The 23832-nt window shown below is 46.4% G+C and overlaps 1 protein-coding gene across 7 annotated transcripts in view; it reads right to left on the bottom strand.

The window, feature by feature from the left end:
- The window catches only part of SUSD6 (sushi domain containing 6), an 89573-nt gene that overhangs the window by 38532 nt on the left and 27209 nt on the right, over positions 1 to 23832 (bottom strand). For 3 of the 7 annotated variants that reach the window (XM_057731659.1, XM_057731666.1, XM_057731661.1), the window contains exon 2: positions 7136 to 7340. In XM_057731659.1, coding sequence (XP_057587642.1) covers positions 7136 to 7256 — 121 coding nt within the window. In that variant the 5' untranslated portion in view covers positions 7257 to 7340. Of the gene's footprint in view, positions 1 to 7135; positions 7341 to 7435; positions 7508 to 7607; positions 7728 to 10407; positions 10461 to 23832 lie in introns of those variants that run through there. The other 4 variants (XM_057731663.1, XM_057731665.1, XM_057731662.1 and 1 more) reach the window with 3 other exon arrangements.

Genomic DNA, 23832 nt, shown 5'->3' with positions numbered 1-23832 from the left:
CAGCCGCCCACCTCTCACAGGCTGACGCTGAGGACCAGATGCAAGTGGTGACTTCACCAAGAGCCAGCCCAGTACCCGGCCCCAGGAAGCCCCCACGGCATTACCCACCTCTGGCTGTCCTCCCTGCCCACCTTATACCAACACACACTTGCTAAACGAGTTGATGTCGATTATGAAAACACCAAACCCAATCTGTCCCAGAGCAACCCTGGTCATTAGGGTTTGGAACATGTCTGTAGGGTTTATCATGACCTGCAGAACAAAGGGTTCAGGTTCCCCAAAGCTACAGTTTCCACAAATCTTAACGAGCTGTCCAATCCCTTCAAATAATCAGACAGTCAAGGTTCTAGGAATTGGAATCCTGTTCATAGGAAAAACTCTCTGACTTCCTTCCGAGAGAAAGGACTGAGACCAAGCGCTTCTACTCTCCTTCCTTCAGACCCTATTAATTCTAGTGGTAAGGGGATGGGTGGTGTCTCAGAGGAGGTGACTTTAAATTTGATCTTAAAGGATGAAGTGAAGTACGGGAGGGAGGGACAGAGGGGAGGTGGTGGGATTCCAGCCCCAGGAATCTAGCCACCGAAAGAACCATGTGAAGGCCGGCTTGAAGGTGCTAATGTTCAGGGAAATGGGAATGACGAGTCCCCCTAGCCTTGACTTTAGGGCCAGGGGTAGAGGGAGCCGTGGGTGGAGAAGCGAAGCCAAACCCACGCCAGCTACCTCCCCGCTCCAATGTCAGGATAGTTTTAGAGCCAGCACGGTGCTCACATGCATTCTTCCATATGACTTCACTCCCCACAGGTAATGAAAGCCTACCTTTCCTCCCTCCTCATCACCTAAGGGGACCCACACTGGGTTCACAGATCCTCACTCCGGCTGAAAGTTAGCGCACTCTGTGATGAACTCTTCTGGGCAGGCTGCCCAGCCCCACTCCTTTTCCTCAGAAGAACCCCACCACCTGCATCCCCTGAGGCACGAAGACACTTTCACAGCCTTCTCCACTCCCAAGAAGGCTGGGGACAGAATCTCATGGGGAACCACAGATCAGGCTGCTGCTGCTCACAGGGCCGTGGACGCGTCCTGCTTGTCCTCACACACAGGACAGGCCATGATCCTGCACGATCTTGCCGGCAGTGAGCCCCTCTGGGATGATCACAAACTACAAAGGACTCTGTCTCTGCTTTCAAGGAGCTTACGTGCAAACACTTTCAAAACCAAGAACAAAGAACGTTACCTAAGATCAGGTGGCTCGTGTACAGAAGACCTCAAAGATCAGAGACTGAAGGGGTCTGCTGTGTGACAGGTATAAAGCCGAGGGCCACACAACCTCCTGACGTCACCAGCTAACTTCATGGACCACTAATCAGCAATTCGGAGCAATCACGCATGGTTATCAGGAGTCTGAGTGGGGTTGCACTGGCTCAAGACACCACTGCGTCCTCTGCAATCTGGCCTCCAAAGTAATGAGGCCAACTGGGAAGCAGAAACATCCAAGGCTTCTCTCCTGTCGGCCCCCGCACCACATGGTGCCGAGATCAGTGCTCGGCAAATACTGACGGGTGGCTCCGCACGCCCACTCAGTCCTTGTCCGGTGTGTGACAATCCCAATGACATTCTCTGGTGCCTCCCACCACTGCCAGCGTCAACAGGGCTGAGCTGTCAGAACTCCAGCCAGTGGCAATAAACACACAGGTCCCGCCCTCTCCCAGGGAGACACGTGTCCACTGCACGTGAAGAACTGATGGTCAGGCCTGTTGTATTTCATAAAGTGTCAGTGGTTACTCAGAATAACGAAGGTTAGAGCAGACTTATTTTCTAATCCTGAGGGAGTATTTGGCCATAACGTCTTGAAACACATTTCCCCTCCTTAATCAAAACACCTAAAATATTTCTGCGAATTTGAAAAGAAAAAACGCTTTGCAAAGAATAAACCTTGAAGAGAATCTGCGTATGTTCCCCACACTACTTCCCAGAATTGTGAATGATTAAACTGCTGTACTTTTAAAAGATTTAGCTACTGGCAAAGATAACAAGTTAAAGAAGTTAAACAAGGGAAAAACCTTGTCTCTGGGGAAGCAAGTGAATCTAGGTAGGAAAAAGGCTCTTACAAGAAGAAATGCTGTCAGATATAGCTAAGGAGGGTGAGGCAAAAGCACGACCACAATGGAGAGATGAGAAGAGAGTTCTTATTTTTTAATTCTAATGCTGTATTCTCCCAGATGTATTTCGGGATTTTTTAAAATGAAATCCTTCAACCACATACATCACTGTGCTGATGAAATGAAAATTAACTACCTCTTTAAGAGAATAGACCCCTGGTATTCTCAAATTTGTAAGATTCCAAAAAAAAACCTCTGCAAGTTCCTAACAAACAGCACCTTTGAGGAATGCCAGCTCTGAGATGCCCCCAGCACAGCCTCACTGAAGGGAAGGGCTGACTGTGAGATGACCCAGCGGACCCCTCAGCACTAACATCGCAGAGGGCCACTGCCCCTCTTTTCTGCTTGGCTTCACATGAGATGCCAGCACGTGTCATCTGAGAATTAGGGACTTGTGAACTATGAAGAACTCATGCAGTACATGTCTCACTCTACTCAGGATGTACTGAATTGAATCCGAGAGAATCCAAGACACATGGAAGAAACAAGGAGCACCTTCCAACCCGAGCAAATCAGCTGTGGTGTCTGAAGTGTAGACCAGTATCAACTGGTGCTAGAATCTGGTCTTCAAACCTGGCAATTACTTCTTTGCATGCCAGTCAATATCCTAAGTGCTTTATATATACTATCTTATTTAATCCTCACATAATCATATTAAGTAAGATTATCTACTGTCTTCCCTATCTTAGGGAAACATCAACAATGAGGTCAGGAAGATTATCCAAGGTAATACAGGTAGCCAGGAGTAGAGGCGGTATTCACCCTCCTCTTCCAGTAAATTCAGATTTCATGCTTTAGGTTGGCTTAAGGTGTGGTGGGTGAACAGGGCTAGGAGAAACCAGCAGCCAGCACCTCTCTCAGTCACACCATACCATGGAAAAGTTGTCTCTAAACACTGCTGTCCCTCTGGGCCCCAAAGCTAAACACGAGGCAGGCCAAGGTCACTCCTGATCTGGCCACAGTCCAGACAGCCAGCTACACCAGCACCAGTCACCTGGAATGGGAGGGCTGCTCACATGCTCCCAGGTCCATGCTGCTGGGGTGATGTGGAGGAAAGGAATCTCCCAATGGGTAAGAGGTGGTGAAAAGAATTCACCTGAAAACCTACCTAGAATAATTAAAAACTCTGAGCACGAACCCTAGTTTGTTGTTGTTTATTAGCACCCTGTGACCCCCTTTTGCAGAAAGAGTTGGGCAGGTAAGGATAACCTCTAAGCCTGCAATGAAGGACAGGGTAGTGGGGCACCTCTGTCTGGTAGGGGGAGTCTGTGTTTCATGAGGGCTTTAACCCAGATGAGAGCCACTGAGGTGTTCCGTCTGGTGGACCCCCCGTTTCTTTTGTTCGAAAGTTACAGTGCAAAGCTTGTACCATGTGCTGGCCATGTTCTAAACATGGCACAACAATCAGCCTGCAGAAGGTAATTTCTCAATGTCTTTTCACGATGCCAGGGTTCAGCAAGCTCTATAATGACCCATCCAGCCTCCTACCATAATCCCCAAGTCTTTTTATAGTCATGGTAATTACACCATGGAGAGATTACATCACGTCGTCAGCAGGGTTTGCAGCTGACAGGAAGATGCTCTGTGGATGTTTTGGGAACTACAGCCTCATTTAGCAAACAATTTGCTGTGGTCCCTATTGTTCCTTTCCAAGAATAGAACTGCCTTGGCAAACCGTGCACCTAAACTGGGACCCAAACAAAGCAAGGGCCATTGTCAATAATAACAAAAACAACCACAGAGGTAAACACGGTGACCCAGAGATGACTCCTGCATCCTATATCCAGGGAAGAAACCAGATGGTGTCTTTCTTCCTGTCAAGATTATCCTCTGAAGGTTGATCTGAGTGCTCCAACAGAGCAAAACAAGAAACAGGTCTCAGGGAACCTGCCGCTCAGCACAGGTAGTATGGTTCTCAGCAGAGCACGGGCAACAGAGTCAGACGGACTGGGCGCAAATCCCAGCCAGCATTCCCACCTACACCTGTCTGTCTCTGAGCAAGTTACCTAACCTCCCTCTGCCTCAGTCTCTCACTCGTAAAACAGTTTCATGACCATCAAGTTCACAGGAAAGCCGCGAGCTTCAAATGTGATGATAACACAGAGCCTGAAACGCAACTGACGCTCCATACACGTCCTCTCTTCCCAGCTCAGTGGCATGTTATCTCTGACTCCAGGTCCCTTCAGAGACGGTGAGGTGAGCCAGGGCCACCTGCCTACAATCTCTCTGCCACAGCAATGTTAAGGGCCAAAGCCACATCATCCCCGAGACCCAGGTTCTCAACATTTTCCATCTTCAATGAATACTAACTGCCTGGCTTTCTCACTCTGCCACACAGAAATGCAAGCAACTGCCTTCCCTGCTTTAGGTGTTTGTGCGATGTTTAACGTGGCCATTAAGCGTCATGGCAACATTTTAAAGAAGAAAAAAAAATCAGAAACAAGTAAAATACTATATATGCTCAGAACAGAGAGAGAATGAAAATTAAAAGCTTTTTACATGAGTCAGCAGAGCAGCTGGGGTGAGTCCATCAAGCCATGCAAACATGGAAGGCAAAAAGGGATTCCAGAAGCAATCAATCCTCCCTCAAATGGTCAAGTTTGACACTTCCCCCCAACCCAAAAAGTGACTCTACACCTCCAGTTTTGTTTGTTAAAGACAGCAGAGGATGTCATCCACATGAAGTCTCCTGCCCAGCATGACTCAACAGTAGGTCACATACCGTCTCTGCTGTTGTTATTATTTAGGAATTATACTGAGCACTTTATATGCCAAGTGCCTTCCAATCATTTTTATTAGTCTAAACAACAACCTAACATCCTTAAGTACCTTATTTCTGTTTTACAGGCGACACAAAGAGGTCAAAAGATTTACCTAAGGTCATACATACAGCAAGTTTCTTAAGGTCACAAGTAAAGAGATCTGGGAGAGGTTGCTACACAGTTGGGATCCTAATTCCTCTCTAGCCCAAGAAAGGCAAGTTGGGTAGTATGAGCACAGATCTTATTTTTAAATCTGGTCTTCCCAGGCATGCTGTGACCAGGTGTGAAGAATAAGACATGCTTCCTTTTGCCGCCCTGAAACATGGAACATTCAATAACTCTCTCCATCTCTGCTAAAGGCATGACCAAGGGGCAAGCTGAGCTCAATGCCTCCGTAACCCCTTCTCTGTTACAACTTCAAATCTCGAGCTGCAGATAAGAGGAACCAAGAAAGAAAACTAAACTCTGAACAGGACATCTGCAACTTTACCCTAGAACTTTACCCCAGAACTCTCAAGTGCCTCTTCATACATGATTCTTTTTTCTAAACCTGAGAGATGATGACCAAGACTATGGGTGACTGTGGTATTTATGACCATGACCAGAGACTGTGCAGACAACCCCCCACCCCCACCCCCTGAGGATGCCCACTGACCTCTGTCCAGTGGGATTCTCACAGTCATGAATGTGCCAGGACACACACGCATATCTACTAGAGCTCCCTGGGTAACAAGCACCTCATTTAAAAATGCCTCTGGAGTGGGTATTCAGGGGCAGCTACAGAAGCAGGTAAGAAATGCAGGAAAAGGAAGAGGAGACCTTTCCTAACCTGAATTGCCTTTCCTCGACTTCAGAGTACCTGTGAATCTTGGCTTCTTGGTAAACTTGCTTGGCACACCACTCATGGCAGGCACGGCTGTACAGGTGTGCTCTGGGTTTCAGGCCAAGGTGTGGGCACCTCCTCCCTCGGGAAGCCACTCCAGAGAGAGGGAAAAACATCGCAGCTTGGTGCACTAGATCGAAGTAGTGCACCAGGGGATGGTGAAACCCCTTTCCCTGCCTGCACCCTGCTCTGTGCCCGTATATATGTTTTACGGGGAGTGGAGGTGGGTGGCAGGGGAGGAAAGATTCTCTGCAGATGGGGGAGGGAAAGAAAACAGAGCCAACTTTCCCATCCTGGTCTGAGCCCACACTACAGACATATATTTTTCCGTACTGGAGAATAATAATCTCTTTATCCAGCCAGTCTGGAACCATCAGTCCCTGATAATTGATTTCAGACCTTGAATGGAAAGTTGGGAAGGTGTGGGTAGTTCGAAAATGGGGTGGGGAATGGGAGGAGGAAGGGGGAAAGCCCATAAAAGAGAGAGTGGGAATACAGGGGATAGCTTAGTGCAACTAAACAGGCTGAAGACGCCAGACACGGAAAGCAGATGCTCTGCCCTCAGACTGCCACGTAACATGCCGGGACCACTTCCCCAGCGGAGCCCTGTAAAAGGACAGTGGTGGGAGCACACCAGGCACTGGGCGAGGTTCTGCTCCTGGCACTGCCATAAGCTGACCCGAGAACCCTGGGCAAGTGCACAGCCTCTGAGGTCCATCCTAGCTCTGCCCTGTCCTTCCTTCCTTCCTTCTCTGACAGTCACTCCACTCATATGCATTCTTATGGAGCACTGTTTGTTCTGGGCTGGGAGTAAGGCGTCAAACCTCTGCTACAAAGGGCCAAATATTTTAAAGCGTAAATATTTTAGGCTTTGGGGGCCACGTGGTCTATGTCACAATTACTCAACTCTGCCATTATAGCACAGGTGAGAGAACTGAGGCGTACAGAAGTAGAGACTCGCTCTAGGTCACAGAGCCAGCAAGGAGCAGGAACAGGCTCTGAACACGGTCAGTGGACTCCAAAGCCTGCACATCACACCCTGTATCCTACACCTCCGGCCCACCCATGACTAGAGTCGGGGGAGGGGGTGGTAATGTCATCCCTGGCAGGCTCCTACACACCCCCCTCGGGCTGGCTCACTAGGCTCCTTGGCGCCAGCCCCCCTTCTCCCCCCAGGACTGGCTCCCTGCTGCATCACAGCACAGAAGCCCCCACCCTCTGCTCTCCCACTAACTGCTCCATAGACAGAGAATCCCCTGTCCCAGGCTTCGGGAGAAACAACGGCATTGAGTCTCTTCCCTCCCACACACAGGAGGCAGGCTGCGGCTCACCTGAGGCGAGTCCGTCTCCAAGGAGGGCGCTAAGAATCACCAGCGGAACAAACACTCCATGTCCCACGAAGGCCACGGCAAACGCGGAGGTGCTCTTTGGTGCTATCCTGCCATGGCACATCTTTTATCCGTCCAAGGTATTTTAAAAAGAAAAAAATTAAAAGCCAGAAGTAAGAACTCTGAAGTCAGCCCTGGGTAGATTCACCTATGAAAAAACAAACCAAAAACAAGAACATAAGTGAAAACTTTAGCCATAAGTTACAGCAGGCACTCTATGGTAAGGAAGCCATAATCACATACAAAGTTGAAACAATTCTAGCAACTGAATTCCTACTGCCAGGAGAGACAAGCACATAAGTGGCTTTTCAACTCCTCCCTGGGGAAACACCAAGGCCCGCAGTAAGCTGCCACTGGCGTCAGTATCCGGGCGCCAGGTCCTTGCGACAGAAGGAGGAGACAAGCGCCAGCTCACCTGGAGAGCTTTCAGAAAAGGCCGCAGCTCTGCCCTGCTGCCTGCCTCTGAGGCTCAAGCAAAGAGGAGGTGAGAGATGGCTGTTGACACAGAGCTGCTACACCAGAGTCTGGCTTTGCCACCGGACTCAGAGCAAGTTCAACTAACTGAAAAGAAAAAAAAAAAAAAATAGAGAACACGTGTCTTAAAGGGAGAAATACACCGCCTAGAGAAGGAATGCAGCAGCGGGAAGGGCCCCGGGCTTGGCTGGATGAGCCCCTGAGGATCTGGCTCTGACTCAACAGCCACAAATCTCAAAAATGGACTAATCAAGGCTCACCCAACACACCTGTGACCCCAGAGGCCCCATACATTGGCTGTACTTGACAATCACTGAGGGGAGAACGGGTTGGAACTGTTAATTAGCCCTACCATCCACTCCAGCTCAGACTTAAGAAGAATAGGAACCAGTATCTTAAAATAAAAAAAAAAAAAAAAAAATCAGGGATCAAGACTTTTATGGACTTTTTGCTACTTGCCTTCAGGAAAGCAAGAAGGGTTGATGATACATTATGATATAGGCCTATTATATTTTAGTTAACTCATTTGATTTCATTTATCCTAGTTTATAACAGGTATTCCAAATAAGGTTACATTTCCTTTTTAAATTCCATATACGCCTCCTTCTCCAATAAGGTTTTATGTAAACAGATAAGGGAGCCTGCCATCTACAACCCTAATAAAGGATGCCCCGAGGGATAACACCCAGACCTGACTTTAATCCATGCATGAAGCCTTGCCTCAGGCCTATGCACCCCTCTGAAGAGACTTAACTGCACACAGCAATATGAATTATCTCAGTCCAAAGAAAAAGCAGCTCTGAGGGTCTTCAATGAGCAGGAGCCAGGGGTTCAAGAACAGAGCTAGCCACTGAGTCTTCATCCACTACCCCCAAGTAATTGGGACTGCAGCAGTCCTCTGTCCCCAGCTTTTATCCAGATTCCAACTTGAGCCTTTACAGCTGTAGAACAGGGGTGGTTCATGGAGAGGTCTGGAGGTGGAGTCTGTAACTGACCCCAAACAGTACACAAAACCATGTGTGTGTAAATGTGCAGAATGTGTAAACAGTTATGTGGCTAAGAATGGTAGAATCTGAATGCCAGAATTCAAATCTATTTATTTTATTATGGCCTTGTGGCCAAATTACTCTCTCAGCCTCAGTTTTCTCATCTGTAAAATGGAGACAGTAACCATACCACCGCCTTCATAAGGTTGATGTAAGGATTAGGATCAAAGTGCTCGACACAGTGCCTGGCTCTTAGCAAGTCCTCAGGAAACACCAGAGGCTGTTGCTGTCATTATTATTAATAAGATCTGAGCATTGAGGACCTTGGAGGTCATCAAGCTTCACCTCCTCTTTTGACAGATGCCAAAACCAAGATCCAAAGAGTTAAAGGATATGTCCATGGCCACCAGCCAGTTAGTAATGGGTCCTGGTGCCGCCTGTGTACATGCAGACACAGCAGGTAACCCAAGCAGGCAGTCATCATCCCCCCAGGCCAAGAACCAGTGGATCATCAAGAATGACACCTGCCTGTGCCACATCACAGCACGTGCACAACAAATACTTCTGCAGTGAATGGATGAGGCTGGATCAGGGTGATGCTTAGTGTTCCGTGCGTGAGTGGAGGGAGTCAGGAAAGATTACCCACAGGAGGGGATGCTGAACAGACTGCTAAAGGATGTGTCTAATGGAAAAGGAAACAAAGACACCAAGTACAAGTGGCTCGGAGTAATGGCACCCAGCATTCCCAGCAGACGCCAGAGGCAGGGGCTAGGCTAAGTTTAAACTTTATTCTGAAGACCACGTGAAGCTTATGAGGATTATAAACAGGGAAGTTACAACACCAAATTCATTTAGGAAGATCACTCTGGCAAGGATTTTAGAGGAATGGCACAGCAGGGAGGGTTACCAAGTGGTAAAACATCTTACATTCCATATTTATAATTAATGTAGAGCTCTTTGGAGAACCATGAGACTATCTGTCCCCAAAATGCACATATTCTCTGATCTATCAATTCTACTTCTATAATCTGTCCTCAGAAATCATGTGTGTGCAGTGATACATATGCAGGATATCCAGTACATTATTTGTACTGGCACAAGACTGAAGGCAGACTAGTGAAATAAGTTGTCATATAGGCACATAATACAATACCACGCAGTGGTTTAGAAAGAATCGGGGGACTTCCCTGGTGGTGCAGTGGTTAAGAATCCCCCTGCCAATGCAGGGGACGTGGGTTCAATTCCTGGGCCAGGAAGATCCCACATGCCGCGGAGCAACTAAGCCCGTGCACCACAACTACTGTGCCTGCGCTCTAGAGCCCTTGAGCCACAACTACTGAGCCCATGTGCCGCAACTACTGAAACCCTTGTACCTAGAGCCAGTGCTCCGCAACAATAGAAGCCACCTCACTGAGAAGCCCGCACACCGCAAGAGAGTAGCCCCCGCTTGCCGCAACTAGACAAAGCCCGCTCATAGCAATGAAGACACAATGCGGCCAAAAAAAAAATTTTTAAATAAACAAACAGAACTGGGCAGTTCAGTCTGTACTAATACGAAATGACTTCCAAAATTAGTATGTGAAGAAAACCATGTGTGTGTATGCATGTATTTTTAAAGGACACAGACACACATATACACACAGACACGTATGCACTGAAAGTCTCTCTCTTGAATTGATGCATAAAAAACTGGTAGCTACTAAGTGCTGTTAGGGAGGGGAACTAGTGGTTAACGGGGAAGAAAACAGTTTTCACCATATGTGTTCCCTTTCCATCTCCTTGAGTGTTGTACCTTGCATACGCACGACCTATTCAAAGAGATAAAATACAGAATAAAATTAATGTAGCAAGGCATTCCTGTAAGCAACCTGTCTCCTCCCTCAACAAACTGATTGGCACTCCAACAAACCTGACTGCTCTCTCTGCCATGAATACAGTCAGTTTCAGGGCTCAGCACAAGGGTCATCTCCTGGAGGAATTCTTTTCTGACACGTCATGCCCGCCTCCAGCAGAACTAACTCTCTTCTTACTCCCAAAGTGCCCTGAGCACCCTACCCTGACTGTACCTCTATCAGGTTATTATATGTGTATCTATCTCACCTCACTAGGCTCAAAGTTCCTGGAAGGCAGGGACTGTGAATTACTCAACCTGGACTCTTCAAAAGCCAGCACAGGGCCTGGGTCCTGACAGGCAGGCAGAAGTATCTGCCAAACTCATAAATACTGAGGGGAGGAGCCAGTATGGAACTGGGGAGAAGACGCACACATGAGCTCGTGTTCTGCTTTAAAGGAACAGTTGGTTCCTCCCTTAAGCAGCTACCTGGGCCAAGGGACCAATTCCACCACGAAGCCTAAGACCGGATCAAGTGCAGAACAAATGGGGTGATGGAAATGGGGGCTCTACAAAGAAAAGAGAAAAGATGAATAGAGGAGAGCCAAGGAATGTTTACATGCAAGGCTGAGCCAAGGGTTAGTGCTTCAGAAATAATACAGAGAAAAGTGAATCCCTACAGCCCCTGGGTATCACCCCAAATGGGAAAACCCAGCTACCATGGAGAAAGGGTCACACTAACCTAATCATTTTTGGGGCGGGGGGGGCCCCTGCATTGGGTCTTCGTTGCAGTGCACAGGCTCCTCATTGCATGTGGCCTCTCTTGTTATGGAGCACAGGCTCTAGGCGAACAGGCTTCTCCAGTTGCGGCATGTAGACTCAGTAGTTGTGGTACATGGGCTTAGTTGCTCCATGGTATGTGGGATATTCCCAGACCAGGGATCAAACCCATGTCCCTTACGTGGGCAGGCAGATTCTTAACGACTGTGCTACCAGGGAAGTCCTACATCTAATCATTTTAAGAAAGGATCCACTTTGAACACAGAATTTTTTTTTAAATGCATATGTCTACAGTTTCAGAATTTATTATTCTGAATTGTTTGGGTTTTTTTACAAATTTATTTATATACTTATTTATTTTGTATTTTTTTTTTGGCTGTGTCAGGTCTTCGTTGCTGCACTTAGGCTTTCTCTAGTTGTGGTAAGCGGAGGTTACTCTTTGTTGTGGTGCGTGGGCTTCTAGCTACAATGGCTTCTCCTGCTGTGGAGCAGGGACTCCAGGCACGCAGGCTTCAGTAGTTGTGGCACACGGGCTCTAGAGTGCAGGCTCAGTAACTGTAGTGCACGGGCTTAGGTGCCCCACACCACGTGGGATCTTCCTGGACCAGGGATCGAACCCGTGTCCCCTGCATTGGCAGGCAGATCCTTAACCACTGCACCACCAGGGAAGTCCCTGAACACAGAATTTTAAAAACAAAATAAAACCTGTCCTTGAATTGTGGCTTTAGACCAAGTGAAAAGAAAAACACATAACAAATTAAGACTAAGTATTCATTATTACCTCTAGAGAAACATACAGCCAAAAACGTAATTAAAAAAAAAAGAATTCAATTCACTTCAGTATTCCTTTGGTGTGTTAGTGACTGCTTTCGCTAATTTAAAAAAATTATGATTTAGAGACAAAGTAGAATGGTGGCTGCTGGGGCTGGGCGGAGAGAGGAACAGGGAGTTACTGTGTAATGTGTATAGAGTTTCAGTTTTGCCAGATGAAAAGGGTTATGGAGATGGACGGTGGTGATGGCTGCTCAACGTTATGAACGTACTTAATGACACTCTTCTCTGGCTTCTGTTTTCACATCTAAAAACGGCTCTAAGGTCTCTGTCAGCCACAGAATTCTCCAGCGCAACCATGCTTCTCTTTGTATAACCCATCTCTTCCCCCAGCAGCCAGCTTTCCCGTCCAAAACATGGGGTGAGGAGGAGTCATGGAAAATCTGTATTCAACCTTCTGATTTTCCTTCTTGGGACTAATACTGCCCCCCCGCAACACCCTGTGGTAAAAGGAGACCCCCATGAGCTAGACTGCCAGCCCCTTAAGGTCAAGATCGAGCCTTCCCCCACTCTGTGAACCCAAAACGTCAAAAGCTGAGTGACTGTGCTCTGCTGAATGTGATGTCATGAACACCCATTTCCTGCCCAGAATGATCCTCCAAGAGGAAGGACACTATCCTGAAGCCACAGCTCTGAACTTGGGGAAGAACCTTCCCGCATCTCTGCTTCTGTTTCCTCATCTGTAAAATGGAGCTGCTGCTTGCTTTGAATATCTCACCTGTCTATAGTGAGGCTCAAAAGAGACAAGATCTGAGGGACTGCTTGCTCTGCAAACTGGTAAGACTCAGGTCCTTCTATTTACAGTCTTAGCCTAAAAGCCAAAACAGCAGGCGGTGGTCTGACAAACTGCTCACAGAAACGATGCTGACGAGCATGGCCGGCTTCTGGTGCTGAGAACTTCTAACATGAGCTCGAAGTTCACATAATTTGCTTACTTCTTGTCACAGATGCTTCCAGATTAACCAAAGAGCCTGCTTAAGATTAAAGGTATCCTTAGAGTCACCTTGAAAAATGCCTCACAGCCGAGGGAGGCAGCAGCAGTCGGCGAGGAGGTGGAGAGCCATGAAGCAGCCAGGGCACCCAGTCCCCTAGACACCCAGGGCCCAGATCTCCACAGCCCACGCGCCGGGTTGCCCTCGGGCCTAGCCCTGCAGGTGGAGCATGTCCCAGGCCCGCTGGAGGTGCAGCCATGTCACACTCCACCGAGCACTCCTCTGTGAAGTAAAGGGTCCTGACTCAGTCCCGCTTGGCTCCCAGGTTCTGGGTGGGTTTCTCTACAGCTCTGTGAGCTCAGCCTCAGTTTACACCTAAAACTCAGGACAGATTATTTCCTAAACTATGGCCATCTCTCCATTAGTTATGAGAGGGAACTGGATAGGTAAAACCACTGTAAATCCTCTTCTTGCCTCAAGACTATTCTGGAAAGGGGATGGTGGTGGTGGATAATCTAGAATAAGACTGTTGCTTTGATTAACCATCTCCACCAACCCCAACACTACCATGTGATGGGTGAAGACAAAGAACGGTTCATGAGGTTGGAACAGAATTTAACCACTACATTTCAGACTGTGGAGATAAGATAATTCCTCGGGGTCCAAAGTTCCCCACAGGGTGTGATTAGAGAAGGGAATAACCTGCTAGGAGGCCCTCCCTTACCTCTCCCTTTCTCCCTGCAAGGCCTCCCCTCTTCACTCCCACTCACCCTGAAAGAGCTCGGCCACCTCAGCAAAAGACATCTAAATGTTTATCAGACCTTAACGCCTCCCACTCCTCCCCCACAAAATCACAAAATTACATTACTTCTAGATGTCACTTTTTCCCTTCCTGGGGATGGCTCCTTCCAATCTTGCTAACCTCTGTATCTTCCCCTTTCTTTTGTGCCACCAACAGCTGAGCACTTCAATAGGCATGAAGTTGATCAGACTCTGAGATCCTTGAGAGCCATAATGTTACTTTATTCACTTCCTTTTCATCTCCAGCTCCAAAGCCCAAAGGACAGAAACATCAAAGTCTCCTTAAACTTTACCTCCTACAAATCACAAAAATAACCCTCAGCTTTTCTCAGAAACCACTGAGGCCAGGGTTGGGTAGGTGCTTGAGGCTTTTTTGAATTGCTTCGATATTCATTGTATTCTCCCAGAACTGCTCACTACATCCTCCTGTTGTCCCACTTTTCCCCCTACGCTACTGTTCAGGCTTCAGACAGCAGGGACACCAGCAGACACACCAAACCTTCTCCTCAATGGTCTCCAACATCTCTTTTCTAGAACCTAGCAGCAGGATGACTGCAGCATCGACCTGAATGCAGGAGAAAGCCCTTCAGTCCCAGCTCCACCAACCAACTGTGGATTGGCCTCACGTGAGTCAATCATTCTTCCCAGTCCTCAGTGGGTGGGCCTGAATGATCCCCAAATGCCCTTTGAGTTCTAAGGAATCTGGAATGTCTTCTAGGGAAAAGGAGGAGCCCAGAAGTTCCTCTGAAAACATAAGTCAACAAAAGCTCTGACTAGAAGGAAGAAATGTTAGATCCATCCTCTTTATTCTGCAGAGCAGTCCTTTCCCCTTACATCGCCCAAGACCTATCCTAGCATCTATCTCCCTCTGCACTGCAGCAAACTCAGGAGACTCCACTTTTCCATTTAGAGCTTAATCAATCCATCAGCACATTCGTACAGGCCATCTGTACACAGTGTTCCTAAAGTGCTTTCCAAAAATAACAAACATCTAACAACAAAAAAAAGCTCCAGCCTCCACACACGCACACACAAGGATCACTGCAGAGCTGTAGGGACCCAGAGAGAAAGAGAAAATGCAGAGGGAAGGACACAAGAGAACAAAATAAGACAGACTCAAGACAGGACAGAGAAAAGGAGAGAGAAGGCAAGAGTGCCTGTGGGCAGGAACTTGGCTCAGGCCATAAATTTCCGACCCTGAAGGCAGGAAACCACTTCACTAGACTTATGGGCTAAACTAGGACCAATCCGTTCGCCTCTGGATGCCTCTGTTTCCTCATCAGTAAAACGAAACAGTTCAAGCACATCTCTCTCAGGGAGGCTGGATCCCTGGAAAGATTACAGCAGATTGGGCCAGAATCTCTGGTCTGCTTGCATATTACTAGTTAGGTGGTCTAGGGCAAGTTATTTTCAGTTCCCATCTATAAACTGGATAAATAATACCCACCTCACTGGGCTGTTGTGAGGTGGAAATGAGATCAGCATGAAGGATCAGGGCAGTGTCTGGAACACGGGGCCCTCAGATTAGTGTTGTGGAAGGCCCCTTCCAGCTCTAAGAGGATGTTACTGAGCCCCACACTAGACTCCCACAGGGCACTGTTTCAGCTGGGCTGAAAACACATGCCCTAAGACCAGACTCAAAACGGTTTAGATGAAAGAGCCAAGAGCTGAACCTCCAAAGATCTCTCCCATGGAGTTCCAAAATATATACATTTTTAAGGAACTTAACACTACCTCCCCCCAAAATTAAATAATCATGTATGTGACTATACTGAAGTGATATTTGTGTCTAGAGGGACCAAGGAGGTTTTCTAGCCTGAACATGCTACAGGAAAGGATAAGGGCACAAAGCTTACATGTCTGAGATACACACACACACACACACACACACACACACTCATTACCTCATTATATAGGTGTCATTATGCATATTTCACAGATAAATGGAATCAAAGGGGCCTAAAAGTCATTGCTCCTCCTGCTTTCCTATTGCAAAAGGGCTCCCTGCTCTTTTTTTCCAAATACAAGGTCAAGCCTATTTGCATCTTCTCTGGGAAAACTCATCAATTGAGCTCACAAGCATGGAAGGCTCTTCTGAACCTCTAGCATCACTGCCTAGAAGACTGGGAGAACCAATCATATCCTTCCCCAGGGCCCAGCCACAGTTACTTAACTGTTGTAGCCTACATTTACTGCAGGTAGTAAATTCCTACAGAGCACCAACTCTGCCTCCTTCTGTGCCCCAAAGTGCTCAACATGTATTTGTTCACCGAACGGGAAAAAAAGATAAACCCCAAACCCATAATCAGTATAGGAAATACAAGATGGCAAAGTAGCAGCAGATATAAAACAGGAGGGGAAAAGGGTATATAAATCCTCAAGTTTTGCCAGGTAGCAAAACAGATGCTTAGCAGAAGTGGCTGTGGTTGGTTCCTGGACCCAGAGATGCATCTATGTGTCATCACAGCCCTCTGCTTGGTTCCCATCAGAGCTGAGTAGAGCAGGCTTCAAAACCCACTTGGCAAATAAAGTCTGGGAAGCTGATCTGCTAAATCTGATTTCTTAGGGCTCTGTGTTTGCAGTGCCTATACTGCAATTCAGCAAATATTTACTGGCTGTCTTCAGTGCAAGGCTTGGGTGATCACAGAGATGAAGTGGGTAATAGTTCTGACTCTCAAGGAATTCACAATCTACCTGAGAAGAATTACAAGTTTATCTACAGAACACTGAAACTGTTACTAGGGGTTTTGGTGTTTGGGGGTTTTTTGTTTTCTTTTTTTTTTAAATTAAAAAAGTGCTTTGAGAACACAGAGGAGAAAAGAACAAAGGCTTCTGGTTGGGAGTAGGGGGAGATGAAAGAGAAAGCTTTGAGCTGAACCTTGAAGATCAAGCACAGACTTAGTGAGCTCTCAAGGCAGTTTTGCATGCATGGCGCTAATTATAAAGAAAAAAAAAATGGAAGAACAATTCACCGAAAGGATGGCAGAGGGAGAGTGGAAAAAATAAACAGTGATAATTTTGTCTGCCAAGAGTCACTGAATGCTGGCTGTCCGGTAACAGGAAATAAATATCTGTCTATATACCTTCACTCAAGGGGATGTTTCAGTGCTAGATTTTGGTTTTCAAAGTATGTACTCATAGCTGTGCGGAAACACCTCCTCCAGGTCAAAAATAGCAAACCCAAGAAAACTGGCTAAAGCAGTTGTGTTTACTTTTTACCATCTCTGTGGATGACTTTCCGAAGGCTCCCAAGTGGGAGGGTATAAACAGGTCTGTGTCACTTCCTGGTTCTCAGGCCTTCTGCTACATTCCCAGTCAGTCTGGGAATGCTGCCTATTTAAAAATAAACTGTAAAAACTCACCCAAAACCCCAACTCTAAACCACTCTTTCCTCTACTTCATTAAATTTCACTGCACTTAAAAGGCGTTGAGCGAGAAATGAGGCAAAAATGACCACAGAGAATGAATTCTCAGGTGAAAACAAAAATATAAGCTTACTGAGTTCAAGGTCAGGGGATTTGGATTCTACTCATGTTCTGCCTCTAACTGGAAAAACTGACCTTGAAAAAGCAAGATGCTTAATCTGTCTGCACAATAGCTGCTTCAGCATCCTCTTAACCTCAATATAGTTATCCAATCTTTCTGGACCTCAGTTTCCTTATCTACAAAATAGCATCGATAACAGCTACCTCCTAGGGCTACTGTTATGGGAAATACATATCAAGTACTTAGCAGAGTGTCTGGCACTCAGTAAGTTGTCAAGAATGGTAGGTGTTATAGTCAATCACCATCTGTCATTACTGTCATCATCATCTGAAAATGGAAGGGCTGAGGTAGATGACCACTACTTGAAGAGTTTCTCTGGCTCCAAAATCCTGTGATTCTTTTTCTTTTTTTCTTTCGTTGTTTTTTTTTTTTTTTTGCAGCATTGCGTGTTCATTGCTACGGGCAAGCTTTCTCTAGTTGCGGCGAGCGGGGGCTACTCCTCGTTGCCGTGTGCGGGCTTCTTATTGCAGTGGCTTCTCTTGTTGCACAGCACGGGCTCTAGGCCAGCAGGCTTCAGTAGCTGCAGCACATGGGCTCAGTAGCTGTGGCACACGGGCTTAGGTGCCCCGAGGCTCATGAGATCTTCCTGGACTAGGGATAGAACCCGTGTCCCCTGCACTGGCAGGTGGATTCTTAACCACTGCGTCACCAGGGAAGTCCCCCAAGTCCTATGATTCTTTAAGTCACTTTCTCCTTTTTTCTTTTTTTAATTTTCTTTTCTATTTTTTCTTTTTAAAGGGGTTAATGGAAAAGAAGGGAGATCAACTTGGAGAAGCATGACAGTTACAAACACATCCTCAATGTTTATGTTAGAAACACTAGAATACAATTAAGGAAATCCATCAATGAGCTGAAGGGGGCATGTTACCCTCCCCAGGGGAAAGTCTTATCTATGACTCACATTAAAGCCACTGCAGGTTGGGACTTCCCTGGTGGTGCAATGGTTAAGAATCCTCCTGCCAATGAAAGGGACACGGGTTTGGTCCCTGATGTGGGAAGATCCCACATGATGCGAAGCAACTAAGCCCGTGTGTCACAACTACTGAGCCCACATGACGCAACTACTGAAGCCCACGTGCCTAGAGCCCGTGCTCCACAACAAGAGAAGCCACCACAACGAGAAGCCCATGCACCACAACAAAGAGTAGCCCCCCCCCGCTGCCACTAGAGAAAGCCTGCATGCAGCAATGAAGACCCAATGCAGCCAATAAAAAATTAATTTTTTATAAAAGCCACAGCACATGGCAAGTGGCGAGTTCACCCACAACTGCTGCCTCTACTCCTATGTTCATGAAGGACAATGCCCTCCTGGGCAGCACAACCCGACTTCATCCGCCTCATCTTTAACTGTGAGCAGCAACTTTGGGAGCCCTAAATGATAGCACGGGGCCAATTCACCCGTTTCTAATAATGACTAATCCCCCACAAAGTATTTCCGTTTTAAACAAAAATGTGCCTTCTCCTTAATATAACTTGAATGTGGTCAAAAATCAAATGCCCTTCCCCGAAAGTTAGAATGTAATCAGAAGTGTTTGGCTTTATCAAGGCCAAAGTGCTAAACTGTAATTAAATTCAGATAAAATTAATAAGCGTTTTATTTTATTCATTCAGCGTCCATAATGTGCCAAAGGCTGTAGAAGATGCCAAAAACTAATAGGATGGGATGAGTGAGAACAATAAAGGATGACACCTAGGTTTTTGGCCCGTGACTGGGTAAATGGCAGAAGCTACCACGGGTGGAAAAGAACACAGATGGACAAGCAGGTGGTGAAGAATGTGATGAACGTAGTTCAGGCTATTCGCGGATGGGCTGAATTGTAGGTACTTGAAGGATATCCAGGTAGAAAGGTCTAGCAGACAAATTCTGGGTGTGGAACTCTACGAGGTACTCCGAACTCGGGATATAGCCCTGGAGTGATCAGCCTGAAAGTGATGGCTGAGACCATGCGAAACAGAGGATAAGCTCACCTAGGTGAGAGTGTTGAGTGAGAAGACAGTCAAGGCAGAATCCTGGGGAGAACACTAACTTTTTAAAGCGGCACATCAAGGAAAGAGAGACCATGAAAGACACTCCAAAAAGCACAAGGAAACCAGTAGCCTGTGCATCACAGCTGTCAAGGGAGGGACAGAGTGATTCAAGGAGGATGTGAGGGGAAGTGGCAGATGCAGCAAAGGTCCAGTAAATAAAGACTAAAAACTACCCCCTGGATCTGGCCACTAGGATCTCACTAGTGACCTCCTCAAGAGCAGTTTATTAGAGTGGTGAGGACAGATCATGTTGACCTTCACATGAATTCAAAGTGAGAAAGTAGACACAGTAACAGCAAAACAATCGAAGGAGGAGTGGAATTGGAAAAGAAGGGAGAAGAAAAACTGCATGATGGCTAGAGGGAGTTTGTATATTAAGAGTTGCACCTTCTCAGTTAACTGAAGGATTTCAGTTAAAGCTTCCGGAACTGCCCAGAAGACACCCCTCCACCCCCACCCTAATCAAGAGTCCCTGACACCCACACACTACAGTTGCCAAAGCTAGGGAGGCACTGGGGATGAATATTTAAGACCTGCCTGCTTCCTTAAAGCTCAACAACAACAAATGCCTCTCCACCTCACCACCCCTCTTCCAAACTGCTACCTCTTCTGTAGCATTCATGAGTGAGAAGAAACAGTCAACCTAATGGCAGGGCCAGAGAAGTAGCTTTCCCTAATGTCTCTCAGGTCTTAAGATTCTCCGTAAATATGGTCACAGTTTCGGCCATTTCCCTCCTTTTCTACTCAAATGTCAGCTGAGTATCTTCCCCTGAGGTTCAGGTTCAGGATTCCAAGAGCATGTTCTTCACGTCCATCTACTGAAGCTTAACAGCCCCAGTGAGGTATACTTTTAGACCAAACAAGACACCGTCCTCTGGCTCCAAATGTTCTCCATCTTGTGTAAGTTCCAAGACACCTCCTAATTTACAACCAAACCATGACTCTTCCTGTCCTCCTCCTCACAAATTACCCAAACTTCCTGTGAGTTGTCAAGGTTGGACTGCAAGGCCCCAAGCAAAAATGAGAAGCAGGAACTTGCCTCCTGTTCCTTCCCCTTTGATTAGTCCCACGCCCCAGCCCCACCTCTGCCCTTACATGACCCTCTCATTGTGCAGAGCCCCTCCACCAAGGCCTGCATGCTCTAAGTCTATCTCCAACCATACGTCCAGTTCCCTCCATGTGGGGTTCTCAGTCAGGACCGGAGAAGAAAGGAATCTGATTAACTCACAAGAAGGAATATTTCCTTAAATCTCCAAATACAGACTCAAAAGTTATCTCAAATTAGTCAAAGTTCAGGCAGAGGTATCAAATGAAGAACTTCATAAAGTCCAGGTATCATCTTAGAAGATGTTAAGAGAGACTGTGATAAACATAGATAAAAAAGAAACACCATACATTAATAAGGTAATCTGGTATCTCCCTCATTCCCAACATACATCTTTCTTCAGGAGCTTACTGACTTCATTCACCACACATAATGAGTACCTACTTGTACTAGATTCCATGAAAGGTACAAACATGGGGAAAAGCCCTTACCTTTAAAGAGTTCACAGTCTACTGGAGGAGATAAGATACAGACACAAGTAACTACAATGAGGTAAAAAGTGAAAACACATGGGAGATATATAGCTAAAGTGTCAAAGACAAAACAGGGAAGTAAGCTGGAGCCCGAAGGAGGAGATGAAACAGTCACTTACAGAATCAATCACGATGTGGGTTTTAGAGTCATACAAAAGGGAGTTCAAATCCTGATTCTGCCTCTTTCTTCTTAGGGGTGCTAGGTGTACTGCTTTACCTGCTATGAGCCTCTGTTTCCTCATACATGAAATTAGGGTAGCAAACATTCAGCAACAGGCAGCACAGGGCAGTGATCGTTGAAAGAAGGGAAAGAAATGCAGCGAGTCCTACTCGTGCCCCAGCTAATCCCCTAAAGGAATCTTCAGGCCACAGAGTAGGGAGAAAAAACCTGAAAGAGTTCAACAATTTCACTGAGTTAAAGAGGCAGAGTGGGGAACTTGGGGATGCCAAGGTGGCTAAAATGTACAGGGCAGGGCTTCCTAGGTGGCGCAGTGGTTAAGAATCCGCCTGCCACTGCAGAGGTCACGGGTTCGATCCTAGCTCCAGGAAAATCCCACATGCCACGGAGCAACTAAGCCCGTGTGCCAAAAAATAAAAAAAAAAAAACTAAAAAAAAAAAAATGTACAGGGCAAAAGTAACTGAAAGGAGGGAGCTGCAAAGAGAAAAAACTGCAGAGATCTGCAGAGGCTGAGTATACTGATCTGTGCAAGTTCTGAGGAAACTAGCAAGGCTGAGGAAAGAACCAGAGGCAAGAAATAGGCAGTATAACCCCCAGCGCTCACACAGAGCCCGAAATTTACATGCTGCCACCAGCCAAAGTGGAGAAAATCTCCTAATCCACAGGGCACTGGAAGGAATCTTCTTCACAAGGGTTTGTTTTTCGCCTCAGCAGTGGGACCATCCTAGCCCTAGACTAAAGGCTGCTCTGGACCCACCCTAACAAAGCTGAAAGGCAAGCCTTGAAAGGATCAAACCAATTCTAAGCACTAACTGAACTGCTTCTGAAAACACAGCTGAAAAGTTTTTAACAGGATACAAAAACTTCCAGCACCTGACAACACACAACTCACTACGTCTACCTTCAAATCAAAAATTAACTGGCATGCAAGGAGGCAGAAAATTATAACCATGACATACAGTCACACGAGGAGAATAATCAAACAGCAGAAACAGACGTAGGAATGACACAGATGATAGAATTAGTGGACAATGATGTTCAAATCTATTACAAACACACAGTGTGCTCAAGAAAGAAGAGGAGGGCATGAGCGTGATGAGGAAAGGAATGGAAGACATAAACAAGATTCAAACTGACCTTCTAGAGGGAAAAACGCAAATATCTGAAATGGAAAACATACAGGATGGGATTAGCAGATTAGACACTTTAGAAGAAAAAAATTAATGAACTTGAAAGCACAGCAATAGAAACTATCCAAAGTGATATACACAGAACATCAGTCAGAAGGGTGGCAATATCAAGCAGCCTAACAACATATGTACGATTGGGGCGCAGGGAGGGCACATGGGTAGGCACACAAAAAATTTTTTTAACAATGGCTGAAAATTTTCCGAATTTGATGAAAACTATAAACCCACAGATTCAAGAAGCTCATCAAACCCCAAGAAGTAGCACAAAAAGAAAACACAATGCACATCACAATCAAAATGATGAAAATTAGCATTAAAGAGAAAATATTAAAAGCATCCATGAGGGAGTAGGAGGAGAGACAATGGAGCCAGAGGAACAAAGAATTACAGCAAGTCTATTGTTATAAACAATGCAACCCAGGAGGCAATGGACCAGCATGTTCAAGGCACTGGGACAAAATCAGTCTGATACTGGTTCAGGAAAGGTTGACAAGAACTATGAAGCTCCCATCACGAATGCCTTCTGTGCTCTGCAGTAATATTTTTCAGGGAGGCCTGTGCTGAGCACAAGATGGAAGCTCAGTGGCAAGTACAGTATCCTGTGAAGAGTAAAAAGGAGTAAAGACCCTTGCCTAGGTTCATACAGAGCCATGTTTTACCCATGTTTTATACCTATGTACTCAGAACATAACAGTCTACAGCTCTTACGCAGTCAAATTCCTTAATGCACTGGAAAAGAGACAAGAACGGTCTATCAGAGGATTCATCCAATAGCAGAAGAAAATCAAGAAACAAAAAGTAAATCTCAGAACTTCCCTGGTAGTGCAGTGATTAAGAATCTGCCTGCCAATGCAGGGGACACAGGTTTGAGCCCTGGTCTGGGAAGATCCCACATGTTGCGAAGCAACTAAGCCCATGTGCCACAACTACTGAGCCTATGTTCTAGAGCACAACTACTGAGCCCATGTGCCACAAGTACTGAAGCCCATGCACCTACAGCCCGTGCTCCTCAACAAGAGAAGCCACCGCAATGAGAAGCCAGCGCACCACAACAAAGAGTAGCCCCCGCTCACCACAACTAGAGGAAGCCCACACACAGCAACAAAGACCCAACGCAGCCAATAAATAAATAAATTTATAAAAAAAGAATAAAAGTAAATCTCATTAAGGAATGAATTAGCCTCACCAGCATCAGGCCTGTAGAGGCATCCCTCTCCTCAAGTATACACATCTATTAGTTAATGTGTCTGGCCTTTTCAGATTCAGATAAAATGTTTTTTTCAGAATGGAAGAATGCTCCTTGAGAAGTAGGTAAGAGTAACTGAAGAGCTGAATGAGAGGGACTTCCCTGGTGGTGCAGTGGTTAAGACTCCACACTCCCAATGCAAGGGGCCCGGGTTCGATCCCTGGTCAGGGAACTAGAGCTCACATGCATGCCACAACTAAGAGTTAGAATGCCACAACTAAGGGGCCCACCTGCTGCA

This window comes from Hippopotamus amphibius, chromosome 4 (assembly GCF_030028045.1).
Source record: "Hippopotamus amphibius kiboko isolate mHipAmp2 chromosome 4, mHipAmp2.hap2, whole genome shotgun sequence".
Classification (NCBI taxonomy): domain Eukaryota; kingdom Metazoa; phylum Chordata; class Mammalia; order Artiodactyla; family Hippopotamidae; genus Hippopotamus; species Hippopotamus amphibius.
This window is presented reverse-complemented; position numbering and strand designations above follow the sequence as displayed.